Here is a 1,996-nt window from a genome sequence, read left to right on the forward strand (position 1 = left end):
TGGACCTGCGGACCACCCCGCGGAGGGTCAGGAGGGGCGGGGCCAGGCGGTGGGGCGGGGCCGGCGGAAGTGGGAGAGGACTGGGCGGGGCCAGGCGAAGGGTGTGACCGGGGCGGCGCCTGGGCGGCGCCAGGTGAGGGTTGGGGTGGACAGAGCTGCTGTGGGCCAGGTAGTGCTGAGGACCGAAAGGGAAATTCGAGACCTAGGTGAAACCTTGATAGACTCAAAGAATCGCCCCCGAAGTCCCACTTTCGTTTTCCTGTCCCCATCTGCCCCCTCCCCCCATGGCCCTTCCCTGTGTTGGCAGCAGACCTTGAACCCCTGCCCGGTTGTCACCAGCCAGCACCACTTCTCCCTCCCCCATCATATGCTACAGAAAGGGACAACAGGGTCCATCTCTGTTCACCCTCCATTCCCAGACCACGTCATAGCCCACTGCACAGGTGGAGAAGCCCAGCCCAGGCCAGGAGGGGTCTGGGAAGGACTGGGGGGAGGGCCAAGGGTGAGAAGGGGCTGAGGACTAGTGAAATTTGACAATGATTCCATCTTCTCTTCCTGGAACCCGCCTCCCCTCCCCACCTCTACCCGGCTATTCAGGCTCTGAATTCCCTGGGACAAGCTGGGAGGCCTCAGGTGGGGAAGAGAACTGTCCCCTGGGAACAAATAGAAGCCTTCTCTGACTGCAGCCAGTGAGGGACTTGGCAAAAAAGGGGCTCCCAGGGAGGAGCCATGAGTTCCAGGGTCCTTGAGCCTCTGCAGGACCCCCACTTCCCAGGGACCCCTCCCACAGAGGGCCCAGGCTCACCCTGGAGTGGCACAGGAATCCCAGGTAGACAATGCCAGCTGCGGGCAGCAGTAACAGCAGAAAAACGGTTCCAGGCAGCAGCAGATGGAGCAGGAGCACAGCCAGGGCCCTCCCAGGCAGCAGCAGGGTCTTGAGACCTCGGATGGCCAGACCAGACCACCCTGAGCTTCTCGGGGCTGAGGTGTGATGGTCAGGAGGCCTTTGAGGCAGCATGGGTGCCGTGTCCAAGGTACCCCCTCCCTCATCCTCTTCTGTCTCCCTCTCCTGATCACTCATGCTCTCCTGGCAGCGGACCTGGGGGGCTCACAGTTGTGGTAAGGTAGCAAGACCAAGCTCCCCAGGATCAGACTAGAGACCCTTTAACCCTCCCCAGGTTCCACCCCCATCCAGAGTTCACCAACCAGATGGTGGACACTGGCCCAGGTAGGTCCAGCCCTGATGACCAGTCTCCGGGGCCACACCCCTGTCTGTTTCACCTACTGCCAGGTGAACCACTCTCTGCCAGGTGCCTGCAGCCAGCTCCTGTGTGCTTTAGTCAGGCCTTGCCCAGCTGTCCCTGCAGCTCAGCCTGGCCATGGGGCCCTCCTCCCTCCTGTCCGCCCCTCCCACCCCCACTTCCAGCTCCCCTGCACAATGACTTCATTTCATAGATCCTGTCACAGCTGCCACCTAGAGGCCAGACACCCACCCCACTTTCCTGCCCTAGCTCTGCTGGTCCCTCATCTCAAAACCCAGACCCTAAGCTTTAGTGATGTGGAAGATCACAGCGCCTACTTTGTAGGGCAGGTCATGAAGGGTGCCTGGAAAGTGCTCAATGTGAGACCTGGCACACAGTAGGTGCTCAGTAAACACCAGCTAAGATATCGAGCATCCTATGTGTGTGAGTCCAATCCATCCTGAAAGTGGGCCTAACACAGACTTTCAGATGATGGGAATACATGTTCTCTTATTGCAAGGGGGAAGAAGAGTGTCTCCAGGCCCGCTGAAAGCCTTACTGGATCGCCCCTGGTATTAGTAAAGTACCCTAACACTCGCCAGTCTTACGCAACGTGCAGCTCCAGCACACACTGACCCGACACCTTTTCCCACAGGGGGCTTTTCATTCCTAAGTTTCCTTCTAACACTTTTCAGCCCTCTCTAGCTAGCCAGCTTCCTTCAAATCAAAGGGGTAGGGGCATGACATCAACAACA

At 59.1% G+C, this 1,996-nt stretch overlaps 1 protein-coding gene across 1 annotated transcript; it reads right to left on the bottom strand.

The window, feature by feature from the left end:
• Positions 1-4: 4 nt before the first annotated feature.
• Tmem88b (transmembrane protein 88B) lies at positions 5-1,347 on the bottom strand (the record flags this gene model as incomplete). The annotated part of the gene is made up of 2 exons (XM_048797796.1): positions 806-1,347; positions 5-175 (listed from the first exon to the last, which is right to left on the bottom strand). Coding segments are annotated over exons 1-2 (447 nt in total), but the record flags the coding sequence as incomplete, so codon positions are not given.
• Positions 1,348-1,996: the final 649 nt, after the last annotated feature.

This window comes from Marmota marmota, unplaced genomic scaffold (genome assembly GCF_001458135.2).
Source record: "Marmota marmota marmota unplaced genomic scaffold, marMar, whole genome shotgun sequence".
NCBI lineage: Eukaryota > Metazoa > Chordata > Mammalia > Rodentia > Sciuridae > Marmota > Marmota marmota.